At 36.2% G+C, this 27,035-nt stretch overlaps 1 protein-coding gene across 4 annotated transcripts; it reads right to left on the bottom strand.

Moving 5' to 3' along the window:
- Nucleotides 1-3,018: 3,018 nt before the first annotated feature.
- Nucleotides 3,019-26,017, bottom strand: LOC117400411 (E3 ubiquitin-protein ligase MARCHF6). Of its 4 annotated transcripts, none has more exons than XM_034000332.3 (26): nucleotides 25,693-26,017; nucleotides 25,027-25,126; nucleotides 21,073-21,146; nucleotides 20,461-20,604; nucleotides 19,753-19,825; nucleotides 17,161-17,329; nucleotides 16,739-16,931; nucleotides 16,201-16,262; nucleotides 15,004-15,036; nucleotides 14,612-14,663; nucleotides 14,203-14,261; nucleotides 13,560-13,640; nucleotides 12,802-12,870; nucleotides 12,437-12,511; nucleotides 11,824-11,958; nucleotides 9,805-9,924; nucleotides 9,599-9,699; nucleotides 8,581-8,718; nucleotides 8,284-8,488; nucleotides 7,789-7,858; nucleotides 7,312-7,493; nucleotides 7,042-7,209; nucleotides 6,297-6,386; nucleotides 5,247-5,379; nucleotides 4,444-4,579; nucleotides 3,019-3,363 (listed from the first exon to the last, which is right to left on the bottom strand). In XM_034000332.3, the coding sequence occupies exons 1-26, from the start codon at nucleotides 25,709-25,711 to the stop codon at nucleotides 3,276-3,278; spliced, it is 2,769 nt and encodes a 922-aa protein (XP_033856223.2). In that variant the 5' UTR covers nucleotides 25,712-26,017; the 3' UTR covers nucleotides 3,019-3,275. The 4 variants fall into 4 exon arrangements, with proteins under 4 accessions (XP_033856223.2, XP_033856225.2, XP_033856224.2 ...); XM_034000334.3 differs by having other exon boundaries at nucleotides 7,042-7,206; XM_034000333.3 differs by having other exon boundaries at nucleotides 12,802-12,879; nucleotides 13,569-13,640.
- Nucleotides 26,018-27,035: the final 1,018 nt, after the last annotated feature.

Below are 27,035 nucleotides of genomic sequence, written 5' to 3'. Positions count from 1 at the left end.
CTCACAATACTGTATTTATTTGTTTATTTTTAAATAAAGGCTACTTATTTGATCTTTTTGGTAAGAAACTATATCTGACTGCGCAATGACTAGATAAAGCATTCCATATTCCACATGGTTTATTATTACACCGTGTAACAATTTTTATTTATTTTTTTTTGTTCCTGGGTAGTAAGTGTTATTTCCTAATTGCTTATGCCTCAAAAGTACAGAAAATAGCTATTATTCCCCACAAACTTTGCTTTTGTGACCAGGACAGTGATATTTTGAAATTTACCTATTTCCAATGAGAAAACGGGCAAATTTGTGTCTTTTCGTTCACATAAAGTCAGAAAAAAACAATATATGAATCCAAATTAACATGTATTTATACTAAAGTAATACAAAAATGACTACAAAAGATTTAGAAGTGAGTAGTTTTTCGAGATTTACGATTATACTGTAAATCACTTTCACGAATCAGCCCCCAAATGTAGTCTCCCATCAATTTGTTTGTTTTGTGGTATTAATTTCATTTCGATTTTTTTTTTCTAGCACATCAATGTTAGATTTGTGTACGTGTAACGAGTCAGTGCGCAGCAGTACAGGAGATGAGAGACTGAAGAAAGGCGAGACTCGGATGGTTAAGACATCGCGTGTAATAATGTAAATACTGTCAAAATATAAAAATATCCAGTTAAAGATGAATGAAATCAGTTTCTGTCAGTGCTGGATATTGTAATGCCTTGGAACCCTGATGGACCAATCAGAATGCAGCATTCTAAAAATCTGTTTTATAACAAGGAATAAACCTAGCTTTGTTCTTCAAAATGAAAGTTGGAAGAGTAGAATTACCAGATATGACAGGGTTTTATTTCCCTGTTTTAAGACTAAAATGTTTATTCACATATTGTTTTGTGTCTGTACTGCAGCATCCATTGATTTGTAACAAATGCTTACATTTGTAAACTCTATTGTATGTCTACAACAATATTAATAAGCTTAAAATTCTGAGTTTCATAACTGTCATAATTTTTCTCCTGCATTTATGTAGAAGTGTTGTTCACAGCAGTGGTTAAGGATGATCAGGGATCGTAGGAATGCGTTTGCTGCGGAATAACATGGATTTTCTTGTAATTCATTTTAAAGTGTACCAATAAATACTTTCTGTGTTAACTGTTATTATTCAATAGTAGTTTGTGTATCTTACAATGTGACGGGGGAACGGACAGATGACTCCATTTGTAGCTTTTTATTTGAATTGCGGAATAACTCACATTTTAAATCTGAGTGTGTTTTTTTGTATTGCTGAAAACTAGCATCCCTGCTGATGATGTATCACACGTAATATTAAGTACCTGGTTGACTGATCAAACAGTAGACAATTCTCTATCATGCATTTTGTTTGGATAGTTAGGCATTTTTAGATAGGTGTTTAGATCTGGTATATGTATATTATAAAAGGTCAAATGACATATCAGATAATCCAGTTTCAGTTTATCAAACCACAGCTGTATTTGAATGGTGTCTGTTTTACTAGTAGCCAAAAAAAAAACAAAAAAAAAAAAAAAAACAACAGATAAATAATGTTCATTTGTCTTGCTGATCCTTAAAAGTGTAGTAAATGGTGCTACAGGTCATACTTCAACTATTGCTGTAACAACCTTACAACCCCACAACAGAATTTCAGTTTTCAGTAAACAAGAGCATCTATAGAGACAACACAAAAACTGCTTTTTTTGCCAACTGCCTGTGCTGTGTATCTCAATGTTCAAGCTTTTAAATGTTTAAATAAAAATAGAACATTTAAAGGGTGAGGTTAGACCTCTACTGGTATTTATGAGAAAAGGTATCTTACACAATGTTTATGTGTACATTTGGTGCTACTTTGTGAAAATTGTGTTACAGAAAAAAAAAAAAAAAATACTTAATACTATTTAATGTGTCCTTGCACAAAAAAGCAGCTGTTCTGACTTGGAATCCCCATGATTGTCTCAGTTTTGTGTCACCAGTCTAGATCAAAGAATAAAGATTAACCTTCCCAATCTCTCCTAAACAAGCTAAGGCTTTTTTCTCCATATTTGTTGGAAAATACAACTATTGGTGTTTTCACAATACTTGTCCTTTAGAGAGAAATGCTCCCATGAAGATTTGAAGGTATGCTAAAAATAAAATGTCATGCTTCCTCACTCTTATTAGTTGGCAGCAGTGGTACAGATAAGTTGCATATCTGCTGTTTTTATGCATTACAAATCCAAAATACTCACTAAATTTGTATTTAATGCGTACAAACACGCATAGCAATTTTGCTGCACAGCTTGTCTGCCTCCACTTCCGCCTCCCCTAAAACTTCCACTAGCAAGCACATCTCCCAGAATACAATGTCTTCAGTTACTAGGCAATTGTACACAAAAAAAACCAACCCAAACATTATATAATCTCTGGATAGCCCTGTTGTCTTTGCAGCCAGTCACTGTAATAAGAAAAAATCAAAGCTACACAGGTTGAAGATTAAACACCCCAGTCCAGCTACTAATTAACTGAAACCATCGTCTGAAGCAACCGCTAAAAAAAAGGTGCCTATAATATTTAACAAACTGTTTTATAACTTATTAATGCAGTTCCTTATTTTATTCATCTGTATGGCTTTATATTGAAGTTTTAACATGTTTACTGAGTGTAATGAATGTTAAAATAAGTAACTTAATTTGCAGAGTCAGTGTGATACCTGGAGAAAAAATGCGTTGAGCCGATACAGAGCCTTGTAGAACACACGCGTGGCGTACAGTAGTTCAAAGAAACATTGCAGTAAACATGGAAGGCTCTTTTTTAATGCTTACCCCATTACCATTAAAGATTGTACAGTACTTAAATCAAGATTACTCATGACTTCAAGGTAATGTTGCATTTTACCCCCTGAAAATACATTTTACTCTCTGTGTTAAAATTAGAGGGTAAGTTACTCCCAGACCCAACACCTTATCTGGAGCACTGGTTGGCAGCATAGTGTCATTTAGACTGAACAACAAGAGTCCAAAATAAAGTGACAACTAGATTTAATAAATTAAAATACATATTTACGATGTACAAAGCACATTCTTATTTTATCCAAGTTTGTATTTAGGGTCAGCATTTTGTTCTATTTACACATGTACAGATTTCAGGCAGCACAGGATAACAGAAGGCAAGACAAGAGAAGGACAAGTTGGACCAAAAGGTAGCTAACTTTCGGCCAGGGAGAAAAAGGTCTGTGATGAGGAGTTCAGAGCGTGCCTGACATCTTATAGGAGCTACCACTAATCTGGAGGAGAGATTGTTGGTGGCGTTGAGCTAACTTTGCCTGTCTTGCGTTCGTAGTTCACAAGTCGCTGACCAACAAGATACCTGGATACAAACACAAAACATTTCAAAATTATTTTAAAAAATTGGTGAAAAACTAAACTAGAACACATATGTGGAACACTACACTGAATTTAAAATAAACTATATTTCTGTTAGCAATATTATGCAGGAATGTTTCTTTGTGGTTTTAATGCCCCAACGGGGAGTCTGACACAGAGCACTTGATTTCCAGCTAATGGAGCTCCAGGACTCAATTAGGGCTTATCTTATTTCAGTCTAAAAATAGGTATTTCATGATTAAATACAATATTTATTAAAGCAGCAAAAACAGTGTTGTGACATTCAAAATTGATCATTTTCTCTGGTTGTTATACAACAAATGTTCCTAAATATTTAAATACTTACCTGAAAAAACATAAATTCTTAATTGTAGAATATTTAGTTTTTTTTATGTCCACTTTTTAAAGACATTCTAATTTCACCATCAGCAAATTATCAAACAAAATAAAAACATAAATAAATGTAACAATAACAGACACGTAATGGGCAGCATGATCTTTAGCAGAAATACTTCTAATCTGATGCAGCTGGTGTCTTTTTCGTTGATGGCATTTTAAAGAAATCATGCAGCTCTATGCAGTGTGCTCAATCATTTACCAGAAGCAAACTAAACCGTCTGCTAGCTTCCTAAATGCAGTGTAACAGGTAGTGGCTTGCGTCAAATGCTTGCTGTATCTATTTTTAAGTGTTAAAAAAAAAAAAAGAAAGAATTAAAAAAATTATATATATATATAATTATTATTATTTTTTTTTTTTAACACTATTCTGTCAGGAATTGGAATTTTCACAGGGAACTACATATTACCCAGCAATGGGTACATTTCACAGAAGTCGTGAAAGAAATACAGCATTACCCAATGATAAAGACAATGCAACCCAACAAATCAATTTTCTGCTGTAATGGCAGCTTCATGTGCAACTTAGACGTAGAAAGCCAGACAGCACACCACCATTATGTAAAGTCGGATGGGAGTTTTTTAGACGTAGAAAGCCAGACAGCACACCACCATTATGTAAAGTCGGAACACCACAAATATTACGACTTATTAAATAAGCACCTACTTGTCATTTTTAATGTGTTCATAAAGGCGCTTAAACTGGCGAATCTGAAAGGACAGGATTCCTATCAACATCACCACCATTAGAAGAAAAGGATAAATCCGCCGCTGAACCAAGTTCTGCATCTCGTCCGCTACACCTGCACAAAACAATGCAATATTGGTTCCATTGTTTTTTTTCTAAATGAATATAAAAAGTTGTAACATGTTATTTTTTGTTGTATAAAAAGGTATGAAATAAGGGAACCAAGATAAATGAATAAAATGTATATGAACTATGAATTAACAGAGGAAACTTTCTTATGTATGCCACAGTTTGTCTATTCCAGGACTGAGTGTCATACCATGAAAACAGGTATGTTTTCTACAGTGAGTAATGGTTAAAAAGTACAACAGCACTTGTCTTAAATGCTCACAGTGTGTATGTACCTTAGGTGTGTGAATTCAGCCCAACCCTGTATATGAATCAAGCAGCACGGGAACAGTTTAAGAAAACTGATCTGTCAATAATTTATAGATTCCAAGGTAAAACCCATAAGAAACTATGAGTGAGCACCTTCGAGAGAAACCGGATCTATTAACATACAATGTCACAGACTTGCAGATAGCTTGCACTAATGGGACTGGCTTGTTAGGATTCACACAACATCTTTAATCATCACTAAAGCAGAGTTACTTGGATTTTGGAAATGTGCCATGTTATTTCAGAGTTGAAAGTGTTTACACCTGGTAGGTGCTGGAATTAATGCAAACTGCAGGTGCAATGTGCTAGGAGTGCATTTAATATAAATGATCTTAAAAACCTACCTATTACAGGTACAATGCCAACAGCAATGACATAGGGCACACAGAGAGAGAGGAGTAAGACAGCAATGACAGGAGCTGCCAGTTTCTGGATTATAAAATGGAGGTCAATGTTGCGGATACCATTTGCATAAACCTTAAAATAAATAAATAAAATAAAAGAAAGATTATGATTGCTAGAAATAACAAATCATGTGTTTCTAATCAAGCTTTGTATTAACAAAACAAACATAGGCCTATTTTAGTAATCTAAAGCACAGTGAATATGAATACCTGAACGTCATAAAATTGATCAACTTGACATTTTACAGACTTGTAGCCACTTTTACTGTTGGGGACTGAACTAAACGCTTGTGCTGAATATTCATATTAAGCCAGGATTCCTGTGCAGTGTACCACTACATGCAAAAGACCAAGCCTGTGTAGGTTCCACAGAGTTTCAAGTGTGGTAACAAAATGGACAATATAAAGCTCCACTTAACTACATTTGTCTTTAATACGAAATACAAAATTTAAATAAATAAATAAATAAATAAATAAATAAATAAATAAATATATATATGTATATATGTACATATATACATATATATATATATATATATATATATATATATATATATATATATATACATGTACATTCAGCCTTAAGTGGCATTTAATGTTTCCTAAAGCCATGCAGGGTGATGACATGATCTAGCATTTACTATTCATTTCAAGGAGGGGCTTGTTTTAAGCCAACATACTTGGCTAAAAATCTAAGTGCACTGATTAGGAGGATTAGTTGGACACTCCACTCCAAGTCTGTTACAGACTTTGAACTTAATCTGTTTTTTTTTTCACTATTGTTAGTAGTCAACATGATACTACTTGTTACTATGTGAAGTATGCAGAGGAATGTACTGTAAATAACAAATACTGGGGTAACTAAAACTGTGCACGTTATAGGAACGACAAAGTGCGTGGAATGCACCAGAGTGCATTTTTCTCCAGTATGCAGGCTTATCGGAAGCACTGTCATTTAAAGATGCACACCAAGGAGTCCTCAAAACTAACCTGCTCAATCACAGTCTTCAGCCACCACTGGGGTCCCATCAGAGTAATAGCAGCAATAATTTTGGCATGTAGAACTCCAAGAGCCCAGTCCTAGAATACCAATTTATTTTATGAATTTAATATATAGAAATAAAACAAAAAGATGTGCTTAGCAGACAAGTTTTAAATATATAATACACACATTTTATTATATTTATATTTATATATATATATATATATATATATATATATTTGTTTAAAAACATGGTCGTTTAAAAACATGGTCGTAAGACAAACAAACAAACAATGCATTTCGACACTAACATGTCTTCATCAGATTTATTTACAAATGAGTAAATAAACCTGAGTAAAGACTACAAATGAGCAGGAGTCTCGAATCCTTCTGAAGAAGAAAAATGGTGAGAGTGTGACTATGAATGACCCTATGGAAACTCATTTGGAAAGCCATTAAAACTGAATGTTTGGCTCAAAGACTTTTTAACTTTCGTATTACCGTTGAGACTCTACCTTCACTACATACAATTACCTTATACTGGTCAGCACCTCTTCAGTATTAAGCATTGCAGTGCGTGAGTGAGTGAGTGAGTGAGTGAGTGCGTGAGTGAGTGCGTGAGTGCGTGAGTGCGTGAGTGCGTGAGTGAGTGAGTGAGTGAGTGAGTGAGTGAGTGAGTGAGTGTGTATGTATGTATGTATGTATGTATGTATCTTGTTAGATACAGCTGCAACACTGCATAAAACTACATACCTGCCATGGATAAAAGAGTGGTGTCTGATCCAAAGGTACCCTCAGAGGGGCAACTATAACCAGCTCAAACAAGAGGCCCAGCAACAAGGGGACAACCCCAGCCAGCAGCACAGCCACAATCAAGGTCTTCACTATCTGCAAAACCAACAAGATACCTGCTGATAGCTGCTAGAGGTAGAGGGACAAACAATAAATAGTATCAACAACTTGAATGGACAAAGTAATGGGTAAAATAACCAAATTCATTTTTATGATAAATCAAATGATTACCATAAGAGACCACTCCTGCACTTTAAGCGCAATAACCCGACGTCCCTGCGGCATCCAGGCAAGGAGGACAGTGATCGCTCGGATGGACAGCCAGCACACATACAGCCCACAGGCCGCAGTGTACAACTCGTGGATCTTGGCACTGCCCGTCCAAAAAGACATTAACCAGCGGCCAGTGAATACTGACCAAAAAAAGAAAAAGCACTATTACAGACACCAGTAACTTAATGTTAAGTGTGACTAAAAACTCTGAAGACTTTCATAAATGTATCAAGGATGGAACTTTCTTAGAATTAAGCATTCAAAAAAATTAAAGTTATAAAAAAAGAAAAAAAAATCCCTAACTGACTCATACATTTTAAGATGAATCAATAAAGCAATCAAAATGATACAGAATTGCTTAAATCATTTCATGATGGATTTTCAAAAATAATTTAAAAAAGAATATATACCAATAATAACAATCAAATCACACACCTGGTAATGTGAGACAAATGAGACTGGCAACCAGTAATGTTGCACACATGAAACCTATTAACAGCACGATCTGGAAAAAACAAAACAAAACAAAAAACATTAAGTGCGTTATCATAACATTGTTTTAATTATAAAAGATCATTACATTATTGCTATGTTTAGTACATAATCTCACCATACACCATTGTATATTCTGTAATGGAACTAGCTTAATTCTAAAGAAAATAAAACACTTCATCAATACAATAACTACAGCAGAAAACAGCGAGGTAAAGGAAACAAGTTAAAGGAGTATGTTTCTATTAAAAAGCAATAATTAACTATTTTCTGTGAAGCATCTCAGTGGTTTCATTGCAAATTAATGCAATCACATATCCTTAACTCAAATTAACAACAACAAAAACCACCAATCCGTGCTGGTGTCGACTTTTTCCATTCTCACAAAGACTACAACCACTAAGTATACAAGGCACTCTCAGTAACTTATACACCTACCCTGAAAGGGAATCTCATAGGCCTATGGTAAGGCTGAAAACCCACTGGCCCTCCCTGCTGCAGAATAGCCTGGTGAGCGGCATGGAGACCCTCTCCCACCACTGGAATGGCATTGTTATTGCGAGCTTGCTGGTTATTGTTGGCCTGCTGGTTGGCATTGTTATCGTTTTCCTCCTGGTCTCCCAACAGGTAAGAATGAAGGTCTCTGTATGATCAGAAATAAAAAGTACCTCAAAAACTGTACTTCTAAAAAGAAATGGAATGCAATACTGTAGTGTATATAGAACATATACTCACAGCAGGTAGCCTGCCGTGACGGTCCATGCCCTGACCAGACCCTTCAGCCACTGCCTGGTGTGTCCTTGTTCCAGAAGGGCTGGAAGCACCACCTGAAGGAGAAGCAGCTCCAGAGACAGCTCACTCACTGGGGCATCACTGGGAGAAGCAAACAAGAGATTATAAAACCACACAGTGCTTCAGCTTTATAGAACACTGCCAACTGAGCCAACAACTTTGTAAAACTGCACTTCTAAATGCGCAGCGACTCCAACGTGGAGATTTAACATCCTGCAAGAGCAGTGGTTCACAATCTGTGGTCCGTTAGTAAACTCCAGGTGGTCCGCAACCAACTCCCAAAATCCGCTTACACAATGTTTATCTGTTTTCTTTTATTACAGGTGTGTTTATAAATTAATATTGTATACTGCATATTACAGCTCCCTTTGATGCAATAACAAGCATTGCCTTCAAAGCCACTATTAACTGAAACAGCATTCTAATGTGAAACAAATACAATAAACTTACACATGATGATGGCACGTTTGTCTTGTCAAAATTACAGCATTATTTAAAAAAACAAATCTACATCTAGCATTCAAGTAAATGGACTGCTTTCTAATCTGTGCTCATTCTACTGCTTGTGTTCAGGAAAATAAAAAACGTCATCTGGCTGTTCCAGCCTTTTCGCTCACCATACAGAACACATTGCAGTAATGACAGCAACTGCTAAGGAAATGTTAATTGTATCAGATTTCAAAATGATCACAAAATCTGGCTGAACTCCAAGGCAATGGATAGTTTAAAAAAAAAAAAAAAAAAAACAGCCACCAATTATCAAAAACAGATATGTTTTCTGGGGGTCAAGAGAATACTAAGTTTAGCTGCTGAGTTCAGAGACAATCATAGCAGTGTGCCAAAAGCATGTCATTACAGCAAGTTTAAGAGTGCACTACCTCAATATTGTTTTAAAAAATACATACAACTACAACTTCTGCTATGCAAAATGTTCCCCAGACAGACAGGGCTGAAGAATTACCTGTACAGCATCACATTGTAAGGCAGGAAATCAGGCAGAATCTGTTTGATAATGCGGATTGGTAGCCAAAGCATTAAGAGGACAATTGACCCAAATACGACCTGAATAAAAAGAAATACAAGATAACCAATACCTATTAGTATTTGATACAGAAAAAAAACACATTTGGGAAATAATTTAACACAAGGGAAAATGTAAGTTCTTACCACCGATAAAATAAACCTTCGAAGATGTCTGTATATAGGCAGGTGAATCATTTCTTGGACTGGATTAAAATCTGGATCATTCAGGTTTCTCAGAAACCACAGCACTCCCGGTCTCAGTACCTGTAATGTTATAGTCAATATTCACATTAATTTATTGCTAATGTGCTTACTGCATTTGAACATACTGCAGCTCAACATTAAGCAGGTTTTTTTTTTTTTTTTTTTTTTACAAGGGTTAGTTGACTTGCAACATAAAACTGGTATATCTATAGCATATAATTAGTATTCCGCATTTCCGGTTTATTCCGAATTTTACTGAAAAATTACAGGATTTTCTTTTTTTTTAACTGGACGTCGAATTTTACTGATTTATACCCGATTTTTGTTTATTATGCAATATTTTCCCGGTACTATTTTCTAGGAAATACACAATATTTTGACGTCAGAGGATCAAATAACATTCAAACGTGGTTCTCCTTCACTTCACAAACAAGTTATCACATGATAATGTTTGCCAATCAAAGTCTGATTATTGTAACAATTGCTGGGCGTAGTAGCTACTAGCTTGATCAAAAACTAAACTGAAATACACGAAAATATAATATTTTTAGTGGATGAGGAACGGAGAAAACGTAAATCAGTTTATGAATATTCAAAAGAAAACAAATGTTTCAAAGTACCAAAAAGCAAAAACAGCAGAAGTGGGTCAGATGAGGGAGAGGATGTATATCGTTGCAAATACTGCTGCATTGAGGTACATGTTCACACTGACAATCAAAGAACATACTGAAAAATTGACACACATTAAACTAAATCAAGAAAGTGAACTGAGAGACAGGCAATCCATTTATCCTGCTTTTACACGTGCATTAATAAAAATAAATCACAGAATGACTGTGTTAATGAGTTTGTCAGAGCGCTGTGCTTTGCTGGACAGCCACTGTTTATTGCAGAGAGGTATGTATTGGTGACTGTGCGACAGTACTGTCTGTAGTAAAACACTGACTAACGCCGAGAATCTTAATTGTAAATGTTTGACAGAAAATGGTGGGCAGCAGTGTGGAGTAGTGGTTAGGGCTCTGGACTCTTGACCGGAGGGTTGTGGGTTCAATCCCCAGTGGGGGACACTGCTGTTGTACCCTTGAGCAAGGTACTTTACCTAGATTGCTCCAGTAAAAACCCAACTGTATAAATGGGTAATTGTATGTAAAATAATGTGATATCTGTATAATGTGAAATAATGTATAATGTGATGTCTTGTAACAATTGTAAGTCGCCCTGGATAAGGGCGTCTGCTAAGAAATAAATAATAATAATAATAATAATAATAATATTATTTATTTCTTAGCAGACGCCCTTATCCAGGGCGACTTACAATTGTTACAAGATATCACATTATTTTTACATACAATTACCCATTTTACAGTTGGGTTTTTACTGGAGCAATCTAGGTAAAGTACCTTGCTCAAGGGTACAGCAGCAGTGTCCCCCACCTGGGATTGAACCCACAACCCTCCGGTCAAGAGTCCAGAGCCCTAACCACTACTCCACACTGATGCTTTAGTTGTCAATTTTCTTTTTTCAAGGCGAATAAACCTGGCTTGTTTTGTGCTGATGTCATGTTCATACCTTCTGTAGATACTATTTCCATCAGCACAGTGATTGCCCAAATGTTCGCAAAGTACCAGCTAACTTGGGAAAATGTTGCTTCGACTTGCACAGATTCTGCTTCATCATACATGCCAGGGACATTATTAATCAGAAACCAGAACTGCTGTGCATCATATTCCACATGTAAAGTGTTTTTTTTTCCCTGACACGATTTTTACCAATGTTTCAATTAAAAAACATTTTTTACCGATTTTATCCCTATTTTAATATGTGTAAAATAAACTCCGAAAAATTCCCGGATTTTTTTTTTTTAAAGATAAAAACCGAAAACACGGAACACTAAATATATTGAAGGGACCAATGACTAAATTATTCAGAAGCCAGCTGAATACAGTATAATTTACTCACCTCTCGAAGTAAGAGAATGAAAGATGCAAAGTAGAACACATAGACCATTCCTACTAGCCAGTGCAGAAACATAGTAGTGCCTGGTGCTGATTGGAAACTCAGTTCTCGGTCCTTCAATGAAGCATCAAACATTTCCTGCAGACCCAACAAAAACTCTGCCTATTAGTATGATTTAAACATGATTATACAACTACACTAGGAAACAGGTTGTGTCACACACAAAATATATACACACACACATACATACACACACACTATATATATAAATCATGTTTTCTGTATTTAAGCTATTTTGTTACATGTGATCAACCTTTACACCACTGGGAAAAGCCACAGCTGTATTTTTTTATAGAGCAATTTAACAGCACTGGGAAATCATTAACCACCTTGTATTGGTTAATCAAAAAAAATAAATAAATAAGGATTGCTACAATCCACGGTGATTCCTTGTGGATCACCTCAGCATGGTATACGTAGACCAACTTCTTAGTCAACACATTCTTTTTTCACAACAATAAAACACATTTAATTGTGTGAACACCTGACTGGTTTAAAATATTACAACAATGGGAAAAAAAAAACAGTCATGAAATTATTTTTGCAATTCACTTACCAGGGAGCAAATATCAAGCCACCAACCACAGATCAGAGGAAAGACACCGATTTCCACGACAACCAGCAATGAAACCTTGAAGAAAGAATAACTGCAAATGTGTATCTCATGGTACATACTAGTAAACATTTTATCTCAATAGTCTAGTGGAAAACAACAACCTGACTACTAGGCCATTACTTTTTATATCACCAGATGAAATTTGGCCCAGCATATCCTTCTCATTAGTGCGAAACTTTACCATGTGCCACATTGAGCAACCATTAAATAAATTGCCCAGGTCTCATAGTCATAGGTTCATTAATTCTCTGAGCTTGACCATTATAGACTTCAGCTTAAAAAAATCCTATAAAATTAAAAGTTACCTTGACAACGATATAGCAAACTCCCAATAAACGTCGGGATCTTTGGAATTTCACTACTGCTGCTAGTCCCTGTTCAATCTAATTAAGGAACAATGTGTTATACAAGAATCGAGTATTACATGTCTACGGACACATTTCTATAACTTCAAGCAATCATGTTTAATATAAAGATTTACATGCAGGATGTAGGCTGATTGAAATGACTTAAATCAGTTGGGGACTTTTTTAAATGCTTTTGTGGAAAATAATGTTGCAGATTAAAATTAGCAGAAGTAAGCACGAAATTAAGGATTCAAAATGTCCCAGTACCACCATGCTTAGACTTTTACTTGTTTCCATCTGCAGTCAGGCACAGACCTGTATTTAATAAAAAACTAACACCAGTGTCCTCAGTCAACCTTCAACTGTTTAACTATCTTTTACTACAGCCTGCATGCAAAGAGATGGGACAGAACAACAAAATATGGGAATATGGGGTTTGGGCAGTGGAACTGCAGTTAGCGACAACAACCACAGGTTTTTTAATACTTAACTTTAAGGATTAATTACAACTGCTGACCCTGTCTCTTACGCTACAAAAATAATGTTCTGGTTAAAAATTGTAAATTAGACATACTGTATTATACATACTAATCATATAGGCGTTTACTAAAGTGAAGTGGCAAGAACTTTATAATGCACATCCAGCCTTGCACTCTAAATCAATTGAATGTTAAACAGGAGACTAAGAAGAATCCGACACTCGGTAAAAAGGATACGTGACATACAATTAAAGTTACAGCCAAGAGGACGTAGCCGACAATCGTTGTTATCAGGCCTTCGAAGTGAGAAGCTTGCACCTAGCAGAAAAAAGAAAACAAGGTAGGTCAGTAAAATACATACAAGGACACCACATTACAAGTGTCAGAATAACAGAAAGGAAGGTCACTGAATTTTCGGCCATACTATGTAACACAGCAAAATGAATAACGGAGAAGCAGTCCTCAAGATAGAGCTTTCAATAGCTTAGTCAACTGGTGTCAGTACCATGGAAAACAAAATGTCTCTGACTATGTGGAAAAGACTCACTAAATGATATCCCCAGTATCATCACTTCTGTTTTGTCTGAATTTAACATTAAAGTTATTAAACACAGGGTATGCAACATAAATAGCTAACAGTGTTTGGTCTTTTACATTTGAAAAAAATAAGCTTTACTTAATAGGGCAGCTGTATTAGTCAATTGGACAGAGCTACCAGCCAAAGAGTTTAGAAAACCCTTCAAATAGGAAGTCTGTATCTCAACAGGTTTCTAAAATGTGACAATGTGACAGCGGGAGATAGCTAACTGAACCCGCTATAGGGAATGCTTAATAATTGTGAAGAAGACACAGAAGTGTACTGCCCGATGCTATTACTTACATATTCTTCAAAGCCAAGTCCAACTACAGAAAAGTGACCAATGTGATAGGGACAAAATGCTGAAACACACAAGAACATTATTCAAACAATGAGTTAACTGCACTAATAGTACTTCTTAATGTTGCTTATGGATTTGCTGCTGGGTTTTTAAATTAATCATATAAACTGTGTGCTATTTATCAACATTAACAAATCATCTTTTCATATAAATGTTTTTTGTGGATCTTTATAATAATCACACTGTTAAGAACAAAATCGATCCACATTGTGTTATTAAACATACAAAACAAATGCCTTTGTCAGGAAATCAAAACTAAATGCAGACCCAATATGGCGAATTTAATTTGAGCTGTATTAGGCACTGTCATCTCAGACCTAAGCTGTAATCAACAATACGAAATATACATACCAAACACAAGAATGAAGAGTGTGTTTAATGACACAACCCAGAAAACATGTTCCTAAAAAAAAAAAAAAAATGTAAAAAAAAGAATACAATACTTAAACATGCAGTAACATTTATTAAAAGAATGAATTATCATCATCAATAAACCTGGAAATCATAATCGAAATGCTGAAGTTATTGTTAAGATTCACTATACTTGCATGTGTCTAACATGCACAAACATCTTTAGAGGATTCAAATACAAAGATATGGAGCAGCTGTCTACTGAGCCTTTAAAGAAGATTCAGTGTCCTAAGTTTTACACGTCTAAAAACCTAAATGTGAACACAGCAAAAATACAGTTTGTATTCTTAAAACTTTTCAAAACAAATTATTTCATTTGCTCTTTTCCATACCAGAAAAACCAAGGAACCATCCAGCCCAAGCATCTAAAAGAGAAAAAAAAATAATGTAATATACAAATGAGGTAAATTAAAACTGATGAGGACTAGTTGATGTCAGTGTCTCAGTAGTCCTGTGGGCGAGTGCTTAACACAAGTGTACAGATTTACTCTGACGTTCACAGATTGCGTTTAAAAAAATACAGGAAAAGTCAATTTTCTAACTGGGTGTAGCAGTGGTGAACAAACATTCATAATGTTTACAAAATAGTCACTCAGAACTGAAACCTCCCTTCATCTCCACTTCAGAAAATAAGATGCACTGCAAGGTGTGTATCAGGTATGACAAAAGCCAAAGTGGCACATTTGTGACTGACTCGTCTACCTTTAAGATAGTCGATTTTAAAGTGCATGAAAAATCAAGTAATCATTATAACTGTGTGAAATTGATGAAGGCAATGACTGCCAAACAAGGCACATCAAAAGCATAGCAATTACTAAACACCATACACCTCTGATTTTAAAGCTAAAAGTGCTTTTTAGAACAGCTCACGCCCTTGCAAAGCATGCACGACAGTATTCTGATTCTGAATGGATGTGTGACCTGGATGAGGCAAACGGATTAAATGTGGGGAAAACCTACAGAAATTCTAAACAGGCGCAGAAGTGTATACACGCTATTGCGAGGACCCAGAGTCCAGCCCTGTTAAATCAGAATGCCAACTGCTAAATATTTGTCCATTATTTCGGACAGTTCTACAGATAGTCCCATTACCGAGGCAGTGATATGCTTCGTGAAGTATGCCGTCAATGGTGTTGTCCATGTTGTATCTGGGAATGAGCATTAATGTTTATTGTATCTGTTTTTGTTTGTTTGTTTGTTTTTAATACAATAAAATCTAAATTTATAAGTGTTCATGTTTTAGGAAAAAAAATGTAAGCCTAATATTTTAGGGACTCCAACAGCTGTTGTTGATTCCGATTACATAAGGACTAGCAAGTTTCAAAAGGTACTAGTCCTAAGGACTAGTACCACAGCTGTGTTAGTTTCTAATCCTGTACAAATAGCATTACTTTTGATAGTCTGAGGTTTACATTACAAAAGGAAATTTTAAAAAAAGTTGTTTTGTTTTTTATTCAGATGCTGCAAATGTCTAAATTATTACTTTTTTTTTTATTATTACTTCAGTCAATGTTCTATCAATCACTTACACGCTCCCATGTAAGCTCCTCAGCAGCCCGGTCCCATTCCAGTGCATTCCAGTTCATGTCATCTAACAGGACGAAAGTTAAATATATATTTTGGTAACATTACCTGTGAATTTGCTTCAGATTTGACAGAGGCTTTAAGTAAGAACATTTTTCTTTAAAATATTTACTTGGAATTCAATTACTGGCTGGAAAGCCCCAAAATATTTATTTGAGAGGTGCCAAGTCTAAATGTAGTATCTAGAACTGGAAAATAGGTGAATTGGTAGACAGGTCCAAAGAAGACATCAAATAGCATTTAGATTTGTACTTAGACAAGTTAAAATTTAAACTAACAACAGTGATCTTGGCAGTTTAAGTGCTTAGTGCTAATCAGGGTCTTTGAAACTATCTGTTAAAATTCAGGACTGCACTTTCAGTCAATGTCCAGACATTTTATTAAAAAACAGTCCCTGACAAATACGTTTTGGAAGAAATGTTGTGGCTATTTGTTTTGGTTTTAAAATATTTGAACAATTAAAGGTTTAAAAACGGTCAGGACCTTGTGCGCCATTGTTTGCATCAGCGGCATCCTCAGCCGCTGGGTCATCTTCGTCATCGTTGTCTGCCTCCATGTCCTCGGCAGGGTCCGCCTGGATATCTGGGATCTCTGCCACCACTGCGTTCTCCGCAGGGGGGTTAGGGGGTGGTGGCGCTGGCACATTCTCTGCAGCCCCATTCCCTGCGCCAGGGGCCTGTTTGGAAAATAGAAGATGTACTACTGTAGTTTGTCCATATTTCTTTTTTTTCTATTTTTCTCAAATATAAAATCACAAAATCAGTTTTCATTATGTTCCTGTCAACAACAACTTGACACCTCACTGAGGAAAGTAAACTTATGGTTTTATTTATAAGTGCTCATTATTTGCTTTTCAGAATCAACTCTCCCTCAGTTTAGTTTGTTCCTGGAGTTCCAGCACTTACCTCATTTGGCAGACCAGCTCCATTGGCAGGCTGCTGCTGATTCTGGTCTAGCCACTGGGGGGCACCGCCATGAACAATCTGCTCTCGTAGCCAGACCAAACTTATAAATGCACAGAGCGTACACGTCACCACAAAACAGCCTTGTAAGCAGTCTGCCAACACATTTTCCCTGAAACACAAAACAAAAACATGTTTGTGAAACTGTGTGTGTGTGTGTGTGTATATATATATATATATTACAGTTGATTGGACACTGGATAAGGAGTGATTTCAGCTGTTGAATTGCAAGCTTGAATAAAAGCAATAAAGAATCACAGAAAAAATATATATATATATGCCACGTCTGTCAAGAGAGCAGCGCCTTCGTGCAATCGGCAAGTTGGAGGCTGGACTAGGGCAGCGTACTGTGGCTCGCCGTCTTGGGTGCTCACAGCCAGCAATTTCATAGCAACACCTGCCCAAAATCGACAGATCATGCAGCTTCTTCATGATGTTAAATCAGCACAATAAAAAGTCACTGCACCTGCTCTAAAACAGTTTATCATTTTTCAATCACATCTAGTGAATTTTATCCAAATATAAGTGATACGTTTCTTTTGATGCTCAGATATAAGTAATAAGTTTCTTTTGATGCATATACAGTGGTTTGCAGAAGTATTCACCCCCCTGCAAAGTATTCACATTTTGTTGGCACCTGAGCGTACTCCGACACTTTCAAATTAGACTTTACATGTAGAATCTACACAAACTACTCCACAAGTTAAAAAAGCATATAGAATACAAATAAGTAAGATTTACAGAGAAAAACAGATTAATCACAGTTGCATAAGTATTCAACCCCTTTGCTATTGCAGCCCTAAATCAGCTCAGGTGCAAATGATTTGTTTGAAAGGTTACAAAATTAGTGAAATGGTTTCAGCCTGTGTGTACTCAAAGTGGTTTAACTTGTAGATAATTTCCCTCAGGTATATGAAGACTTTCAAGCTACAACTCACACAGTGATCCAATAAAGCAACCATGAAGACCAAGGAGCTTTCGAAACAAGTCAGAGATAAAGTGGTAGAGAGGCACAGAACAGGAGAAGGGTACAAGAACATTTCAAAAGGTGCTGATTATCCTTCTCAGCACAGTGAAGTCCATCATTAAGAAGTGGATGATGCATCATACCACCCAGACACTACCCAGATCAGCTCGCCCTCCCAAAATGAGCAACCGGGCAAGCAGGAAACTGGTTTGGGATGTCACTCTGAAACCAACAATGACCTTGAGAGATCTGTTCACACATCAACAATAAGCTGGTCCCTACACAAAGCTGGCCTGTATGGATGGGTGGCAAGAAAGAAGCCATTACTCAAAAAGTCTCATCTTAAAACACGTATGGAGGTTGCAAAAAAGCATGTAGATGATACTGCAGACATGTGGAAAAAGGTTTTGTGGTCAGACGAGACAAAAATTGAACTTTTCGGTCTAAATTCCAAGCGTTACGTCTAGTGCAAACCCAACACTGCACATCACCCAGTCAACACCATCCCAAATGTCAAGCATGGTGGTGGTAGCATCATGTTATGGGGATGCTTCTCTTCAGCATGCACTGGGAAGCTTGTCAGGATAGAGGGGAGAATGGATGGTACAAAGTAAAGGTGAATCCTTGAGGAAAACCTGTTTGAGTCAGCCAAGACTCTGAAACTGGGGAGGAAATTCACTTTTCAGAAGGACAATGACCCGAAGCACAAAGCCAAAGCCACACTGGAGTGGCTGAACAAGAAGAGAATTAATGTTCTTGAGTGGCCCAGTCAAAGTCCTGACTTGAATCCAATCGAAAATTTATGGAGAGACTTGAAGATTGCAGTCCATCGACGATTCCCAACAAACTTATCAGAACTGGAGCAATTTTCCCCGTGAAGAATGGGCAAAAATGTCACCATCCTACTGTGCAAAGCTAGTAGAGACCTATCCAAAAAGACTCATAGCAGTAATTGCTGCAAAAGGTGCTTCTACCAAGTACTGACTTAAGGGGCTAAATACTTATGCAACCAGTAAATTTAATTTTGTATGTATTTCCACATCTGTATAACTTGGCAAAGCTTTGCCTTAACTTCCAACCAATTCAGTGAATGCAGAATGTGCAGTCTCAATGTATGGGCAAGTCAACTGCAGGGGGGATGCTGCATACTCGCCTTTAACAGATGACAGCACTGTGTTTTAGTAAGGAATCAAGTACCGCTATTTTTAGGCTTTTATAGTGCTCTGAAATACTGTCTACTTAGGTTTATTTAATGTTTAAACAGGTCCGCGAAATGTCCGCGAAATCCTAATTTTATTCCGCAACATACCCGTGAAAAATACGTAAATCTACCGCGATTTAAGTAGACCCCTAATTATATCCCTCTAGCTCAGCCAATCAGAGTGCAGGGAATCATTCCATTGAAGTATATATACATACACACACAATTTCTACCACAGTTGGAACAGTAACATAAACCAGTTACTGTTCCCCCATTTTAGAATAAAATAGGGACAAAAAAAAAAAATCTATTTCACAATACATATTTAATAAATTAGCCAGGCCTTAAAAGAGACAATGAAACTTACGTTGATAACATATCTAATGGCAGCGTCAGTAATGAGCTCACAGAGCCAGTAAACAAACACTTGTAGATACGACCTGTTGGTAAAGACAGTAACTATAAGTTAATACATTAAATTCAATACAGATAAGCAAGGAACAGTATAACTTCATGAAATAGATTATTTTTTTTGCAGGAGACCAAAGCCCAACATGACCCAATTAAATTAAAAGGCACTTTAAAATTACCATTTAAACATTCACAATTTAGTTCATATTTTCATCTGGCTCCCTAATGCAATTACTTCCCATTTTGTGACCGCCCCGTAAATTCAGTAATTGAAAATAAGGGTAATGCCAACCTACACATACTTACAAACCTTTAACTCGAGTTATTTAAGTTTGCTTTTATGAATAAAATACAGATTGGCATGGAACTGTCCTTGGCTGTTGTTGGCTTCTTTAAAAACAGTGTCATTCAAAAATATAAAACATTCAAGAATAACTCATGCTTTGTGAATAAGGCCTTATATTCCAACATTATTCTTCACGTGTAAGGAAACGGCCACTACCAGACAACACTTTTAGTTGTCCAAAAACCTTCACAAAAATCCTCTCCGGCGAGCGATTTTGAATAATTAAAAAAAATCTATTTGAAACAATGTTTTGGTCAATCCCAACTGCACAGCGGTAACACTGTAAAGAAAGAAGTCCTATAAACGTGTGCTACTTACATGCTGTGAGCGGTACAACTCCCAACCACGCAAAGGCCACAAGTGTGTAATGAAACCAGTATCGGATTGCTGTGCCGATACTTGTTACCAGTCCTGCAAATATGTCCTGGATAGGGAGCCGTGAAGGCATATCTGGAGAATAAACTTTATTAAAAAAAAAAAAATTAAAAAATTAAAATACTGGTACATAAATTTAAAAAAGGGGGGACAGCAAGTGATCAAAAAGTAATTCCTTCCATAAGTTAGTTTACAGTATTGAATTCAAATACCAAACAGGTTAATAGCTTAACAATAATTGGTAAAAACAGACAAGACAAAAGCAGCAATATGTACATGGCAAACAAAACACCAGGTACAGCAAAAGTGTTTTTTTAAAACAGCCATGTTGAATTAACCCTGACAGCCATCGAATGCTTTCTTTCAAATAAGACTACTACATTTTTATCACTTGGGGAATCTTAGGATGTTTAAATACACTATGATCTAAACATATCTTCCTCCATTAACCAGGTGAACTCCTAAACCATGATAAGTCTAAAAAGCATTCTCTGCATAAGGCAATAATGACAGAAACATCAGCATAAATCATAAACCCGTAATAAGGCGACTTACTTGGCGTGAATGCAAATCTGTGCTTGCATAGTTCACAGTATTCCTTCCTGCTGTGTTTCAGCCACTGAACCAAGCTGAAAAACAAAAAGGTTCATGAATTACAAGACTTTTGTCATGATCAATAATAACCAAATCAAAGTTTTACTGCTGGTTTCACAGACCCAGACTAGCATTAAACTTGGACTACTTTACCTGAACTAACATTAGGTAGGCCAAGACAAGTGCCAATCACAAGTTTGACCTTGCAATTTGTGTTCTTGAATTTATGAATGTAAACAAATATATGTCTGGTTTCACAATATCTCAATTAGCACTAATCTTGGATTACCTAACCATACTGATTCCCAGTTGCCTGTCTGGATGAAAAAAAAATGACTATGTAATCACTAACGCTCCCAGAAATAACCTGATTTACATTCATTAACCAATGCAACAACACAATAGGTAATAGCAATAGTTTTGGGATTGGCTGGCGAATAATAGGGCCTGAGGCGTAACAAACATTTTTTTGTCGTTGTTACTTTTAAAACAGTTGCCATCGCTGATTCTGATTAAATGAAATATTTCACATGCCATATTTCTTAGAATTTAAGACACATTTTTTTAACCACTTTTTGCTTCTCAAAAATAGCCTGCTTCTTAAATTCGAGTACAGTATAGTGATGCATGTATTATAATCGCCAACAAAAGAAGTGACTACCCAAGTACACAAACAGCATCGTGACTGACTGCCGAGAAAAGACAACAAAGGCGCCTGTCCGAATACACAAGCAGCAACGTGACACTGCTGACAAAAAAAAAAAAAAACAAGCTTCCTGAGGAATTCCAAGAGAAAAGGTTTACAATTTCAGGATTTCTAACAAAGAGTATCAGCTTGGAAAGATAGGAAAAGCTGATTAGACCACCGTATTTTTCGACATGCCAAGCAATGTTCAATGCTGTTGTGGTTGCTGGGTTACATGTTGCCTGATGCCATGGAGTGTTGTGTCATGCTTGCAGACGCCATCTTAAGTATTATACAGTGCGCAGCACAATAAACATGCTCTGTGGTTAATCTACAATAACACTGTTTCATGTCAGTTTTGTACAATACAACAGCGTAATTAAGGTTGTATCTTTGTAAATGCATATTTATTTTTATTTTTATCTCAAATCAAGGGTGGTAAATTTGGGCTGCGTCTTAAATTCGAAGGCATCTTAAATTCGAAGGAATACAGTACGTGAACAGGGATTACCAATGCCCTGGTTTGAAGGAATTTTCACATCACCCATCTTTTCACCAACCAGTTTTGCTGCACTGTACAGATTAAACTTTTACACTGGTCAGATCTGTGACACGCACAATTTTGTTGCAGGGCTATTGACAGAACATGAGGATTAGAAACAGAACTGGGTTGCAGCTGAAGAGTTAAGTGCAAGTGGCATTCAGTATTGTTGTGACATCTAACAAACTAGGGGTGCTACAAACAGAAACATGTTAACTCATTGGTAAGAAATAATAATGATGTACTACTGATTTAACATTACATTAAACTAATACTCGGTGTTGCCCACATTGTTAAACCTGTCTGGAGTGGATCTGAGGTTAGCTTTTAATACTGTCTAAGAGTTTGGTTAGCTCAGTCAGAACTTCTTACTGGCTGAACCTTTTAGATGAACCACTTTAAGTGCTTTTGTGCATTGTCATTTGCAAGTGAACTGTAACATTTGAGCCTTAGCGAGCACTATATTATGCAATTCTGAATACTGACTTCAGATACTGTTTTAATTCTGGCAGCGCGTTTGGAGGAATAAATAAAAGGTGCACAGCGCGATTAATGTACTAGGGAAACAGTCATTTCAAGCATCAACTTTATTTACCAAAGTGTATAACACATGTAAATAAGCAATTATATTTTAAGATTTTCAAACTGCACTAAAAAAAAAAAAAAAACTTGGACAAATATAAAAATAGAAACAATAATGAAATATGTACTCAGCAGTAATTCCCAGCACATTTGTAGCATCTAAAGACAAAGTATAGGAGCTATTCTGCACTGGGCGGCAGAAGGATACATTACATACAGCAAAGTTTAAAATGCTCTGGTTTTTGTTTTCTTTTTGTAAAATAAAACATTTTAGAAGCACAATAACTCACTCCAGGGTATGTGCCAAGACATATCTTTGCCCTGGTTGTGTGTAAGACAGACCTATGTCTTCCTGCACACCCTGTCGTGCGTTACTGATTACTTAACTAACTGTGACTTAATTTTTCTTATTTATTAATATTCATTAATGCTGCATATAATTAAACAAGCGCTATGTGCAGGTCTGAAAACATGTACTTTTTGCGAAGGAAACCTTTCGTGTTCTTAGCAACCTTATTGTAATTAGTTTAATTCTAGATAGGAGGTACAGCAGTCTCCACGTATAGGAACACCTCCTAGAGAACACTTCGCCTAAGGGAACACCCTTGTGGTGAAACAGATTTTTGCCATTGTAATGCTCCTGTTGTAAGGAACAGAAACTTTGCTTAAAAGAACACCTGCTTTGCACCGTTAGCGATTCGTTCACAACAGATACAGTACTGTTTTGTAAAAAAGCAACTTGTCATCACGAGAGTGTCTTGAGGGACACTGATTGGTTAAATCTTTCCAGACCTGCTGTCATATAATTGAATTGTTTTGTATTCTGATGTACACGAGTGCACCTCATCACTACAGAATGGAATGTAAGCAAACGGCAAAACGCACCGCTGTTTCTCTTGCTACACAAAGCTGGAAATTGTTCGAGCTCTTGAAAAAAAAAAACGAAATGAGACACAAGTCGCCGAGCAATTTGGTGTTTCCCGTTCTGGTGAGTTGCTTCACCATTATGTTAAATAATGTGCATGTCTTGTATTGCTGTGCATTTTGTAACGTGTGTAGGGGTGCTGTGTTAATTTAGTTTGACAGTTAGTTTAATTAAGTTAACCCTAAATAACACCATTATTTTTGCCTCTGCCATTGTGATAGACTGAAACACACCCACCAGCTAATTTCATAGTACATAGCAATTTAAGCTTTTTGACTATGTTGTTTTGCTTTAGTTTTATTAGTGTTAGTTTGTCTGTTGCTTTATTATTATAGTTTATTAACATACACTTGCATATTGTTTTGCTTTTACTTATTCAGTTCATTTCATTTAATGCATGTGTGTCATGTCAAGTAATACATATGTATTTATTTATTTATTGATTCATATTGTGTCTGGTGGCTAACTCTGTCTTAGAGAACACTTCGGCTATAAGAACACTTTGCTTGCTTCCCACTTCACTTGTTCTCTTAGCTGGAGAGTACTGTACCCACAAAACCGAATATTTCCTCATACTGATTTGTGTTCAAATACGATCCAAGGTTACGTTTGTGGATGTGAAAATAAAGTGTGAAAAATAATATTTTTATATTTTGTGGCAACTAGTCTTGTTTCACATTTATTCCACATAAATTATACACATTTATATGTATTTTCACATTATAGCACAAATATAAGAGTACTTTGGAATCCTCTGCCTTGCCTCTCTCAGCATTATATTCTGTCAAAAATATCTGTCGGTTCTGTTGCAGGAGTAACAATCCCAATTTCCTGTTGCTGTTATACGTGCCTGTTTAATGCTGACAATGGTCTACTGGCAAACGTAGAGCAAATAACAGACCAAAGCCATTGCAGAACCCCCCTCTGGAGCAGGCCACTTGGATGGCTGTGTTTACACTACAAAAAAACCTAAGACCTAACCCGCCTCAAAGCCGGCTTAAAAGCGTATAGAATAAATAGGGTAACAGACTCCTAACTTTTACACAAGTTTTACCAGTGATCTTGCCCAGTTTTGGGTACTGCCTGCATTTAAGATATGATGCAAAGTATTTAAAACAAATTACAAAATTACAAAAGATGGCTTAAATAGAAGGACTATATGTTTAGAGGACATGAACATACCACTCCTGGTGTATGAATTTAATACTGCCGGTGCACACACAAGGGTGATAGAGAGGTTTGTCCGGGGTACCTTCTGACCTGCAGACACGGCATATGTCAGCTGCAAAAACAAAAGATAAATATTATTAATTGTGATTGATGCTATTTGTGGCACACCTACAGGATTAAACTAATAAAGTTCCACAGGGGCTGACTACGGGAAATAAGCCTTTGAAATCTAGGTCAAATTCATACCTGCCGAGTTCTATACACGGACTTTACCATCTTATCCAATATTATTTCTGCACTGTACAAAACACTCTGTTACAGTATTTTTTTTTTTTTTTTTTTTTTTTTTAATTGACAACTTGGCAGGAAAAAAGGTATGGCACTATGAAACTGACAACTGGTTTAATATTCACTGTACATAAGAAAAAATTACAGTAGGATATATATAACCATTCTAGTAATAGATTTAAAAAAAAAAAAAAAAACTACTCGCTGTAACTTTCAGCAACACCAGCTAAGATTTCGGATATACCATAGCTGTCAGACCATACACACATTTTTATGTAGGATTGCACTGATTAATAATATACGAAAATCAATCAATCCTCCCTACTCTGACAGATCTACTCCTGCCGGTTTAGTATTGTATGTTTACAATATTGCATTGTGTTACATTACCTTCCTCGGCGGTGTCCATCTTGTATAGTGACGCACTGCCCTCGGTCAACGCATAACACACCGTCACAAAAAGACTGGCGAACAAACAGCTTCAAAAGAAAACAAACATTTATTCAGGAATTGGACCACAATCTGCTAACCAACTACTGTTAAAGATCAGGCAGCTCCGTCTGTCTCTGATCCTCTGGTGCACGGGGATAAGTACTTATTTATTCAACATGAAATTAATTCTCTCACTGAAAATTTCTGCACAGCCCCAACAAGCAGACGTGCTGCCTTACGACAAGCCAATGACGAGTTACGTAACGCTCACGACAGCCGTTCTCTGTTTGTAGCAAACTGTGTGCTTTTGTTGCCATGGTAAAATGGATCAGGTGGCCCCGTCATCGTTTGGCTACAGCAGAATATGTGGGAAAAAAACATGAACATATTACAGACTTTTGATATTTATGGCTGGTTTCACAGGCATCAAAGCTATCATTAAGTAGTCCAAGATTCGTGCTAATTGGGGTTTATGAAATCAGCCGCTAGGGGTTGAGGGCGCTCGGTTCGCAGATGCTTCTCTGGAAAAGCGATGTCATGATTAAACTGGCTTCATCTGTGTCTACCATTTTGACATCTGATTATTTGAAACTGTCTCAAAAAAGTCTCGTAGGTGGTTGAAAGTATTACATAACCATGGTAGAAGAAACTATACAATGTTTTAAATGCATGCATGACCAAAACAATGTAACTGTTCATTCTGTTACATCTTTTCATTTTTAATTTTTTTTTCTCAGCAGATCAAAATATACTATTTTCTGTGTTATTTACCTTTCCTACAGAGCAGACTGGAATATGCCTAGAATAATTGGATTTCTAACTGTAAAGGAACCCATGCAAGGAAAATGTTTGATAAATGGGTGATCTTTAGTTTTGTACATTTTGAATAACATAGAAAAGGAAAGTCAAATTAAAATGACACTGAAGACAAACTCGAACGCGCTGTGTAGGCGCTAGATCAGGTACACAATACCCGCATGAGCTTCCACCAGTGAATCATTGTCACCTAGTGACGTAGTGGTAAATTGCACGAGTTATTTCAATTACATATCTTTTCGTAAATACACAGTATTGCACATAAAAAAAAAAAATTAAAAAAAAGATTTACATAATATGGCAAACTCAGTTCCGCGTTACTTATTTGAGTGAATCAGAATAGGGCATTTTACCATAACTAACAATTCAAAACTGTCACGTGACCCGGTTTAAACTTCTACCGCTGTCATATTTTCTGGGGAAGTTGTAAATAATAATAATAATAATAATAATAATAATAATAATAATAATAATAATAATAGCAA

Source organism: Acipenser ruthenus, chromosome 4 (assembly GCF_902713425.1).
Source record: "Acipenser ruthenus chromosome 4, fAciRut3.2 maternal haplotype, whole genome shotgun sequence".
NCBI lineage: Eukaryota > Metazoa > Chordata > Actinopteri > Acipenseriformes > Acipenseridae > Acipenser > Acipenser ruthenus.
Note: the sequence above shows the minus strand (reverse complement) of the source record. Positions and strands in the feature narration are given on the sequence as shown.